This window comes from Pteropus alecto, unplaced genomic scaffold, assembly GCF_000325575.1.
Source record: "Pteropus alecto unplaced genomic scaffold, ASM32557v1 scaffold38, whole genome shotgun sequence".
NCBI classification, from domain to species: domain Eukaryota; kingdom Metazoa; phylum Chordata; class Mammalia; order Chiroptera; family Pteropodidae; genus Pteropus; species Pteropus alecto.
In genome coordinates this window covers 10,102,744-10,103,633 of record NW_006442512.1, presented here as the reverse complement: position 1 = coordinate 10,103,633, position 890 = coordinate 10,102,744, and the positions used below count along the sequence as shown (strand labels likewise).

At 41.0% G+C, this 890-nt stretch overlaps 1 protein-coding gene across 1 annotated transcript in view; it reads right to left on the bottom strand.

Moving 5' to 3' along the window:
- Positions 1-888, bottom strand: part of FSCB (fibrous sheath CABYR binding protein) — a gene marked incomplete at its 5' end in the record, with an annotated part of 4,012 nt that extends 3,124 nt beyond the window's left edge. Inside the window, 2 exons of the mRNA XM_025040369.1 lie at positions 6-84; positions 166-888. Of these exons, the coding sequence (XP_024896137.1) occupies positions 6-84; positions 166-888 (802 nt within the window). The remainder of the gene's footprint in view (positions 1-5; positions 85-165) is intronic.
- Positions 889-890: the final 2 nt, after the last annotated feature.

The window sequence follows — 890 nt, the reverse complement described above, 5'->3', positions numbered from 1 at the left end:
AGGACTAGGTTCCACTTTAGCTGGGGCCTCTTCTGTAGGAGTTGCTGGAGGTTGAACTTCAGAAGGAGGTTCTTCTGAAAGAGACTCTTTAGCAGGGGTAGTCTCTTCTTTAGCAGGAGCCCCTTCTGCCGTAGTCTTCTCATCTGGTGGAGTTTGTGTTTCAGCAGAGATCTCTTCTATCCTGGGAGGCTGTACTTCACCTGGAATGTCTTGCTCATCTAAAAGTACTGAAGTATCTTTTCTTATTTGTTGACTAAATGAAGATCTGCTGATACTTTTCTGCCTAATTCTTTCATTGCTACTTGTTGTGGGTTGAAATTCAGGATGTCCACTAACAAAAATCTTCCCTGAGGATTTACGTTTCTGCACCTCTTCCTTTGACTTTAAAAAAGAACTACCTGTCCTGTCAATAACCATCATTTCTGATTTACTAAAGTAAGTCTGCTGTTCTTTGTCTACCTTCTCTATTCGAGGAATGATTATCATTGTCCAGTCTCCAGTGCAACTGGTCTGCTGAGATCTGTCTATTTTGAGTTGAACTGAGTGTCTGCTTGGTGGAATTTCTACTTCCTGAACACTCTCTGGAAATTCAGGTACTGCTTCTTCAACAGCAGCTGGCTTTTCTTCTGATTCCACTGTTCCATCAACTGACTTGATTTCTTCTTTTTTTTCCTCTGCAGAAATGTCTGTCTGCAGAGATTTATCAGTCATGTCTTGTACATGCTTTCTCTTTGTCCAAGTTTGCTGAAGCTGAGAAGATATTCTAAGAGACTCATAGTTTACTTTGCTTCCAGGAATATTACCAATACTAAGAGTAGCTTTGGGGCCAGATGATTGTGGTATGGGCAAGTGTTTCTTTTTCTCTGTCATTTCAGTCTGTTGGGATTTGT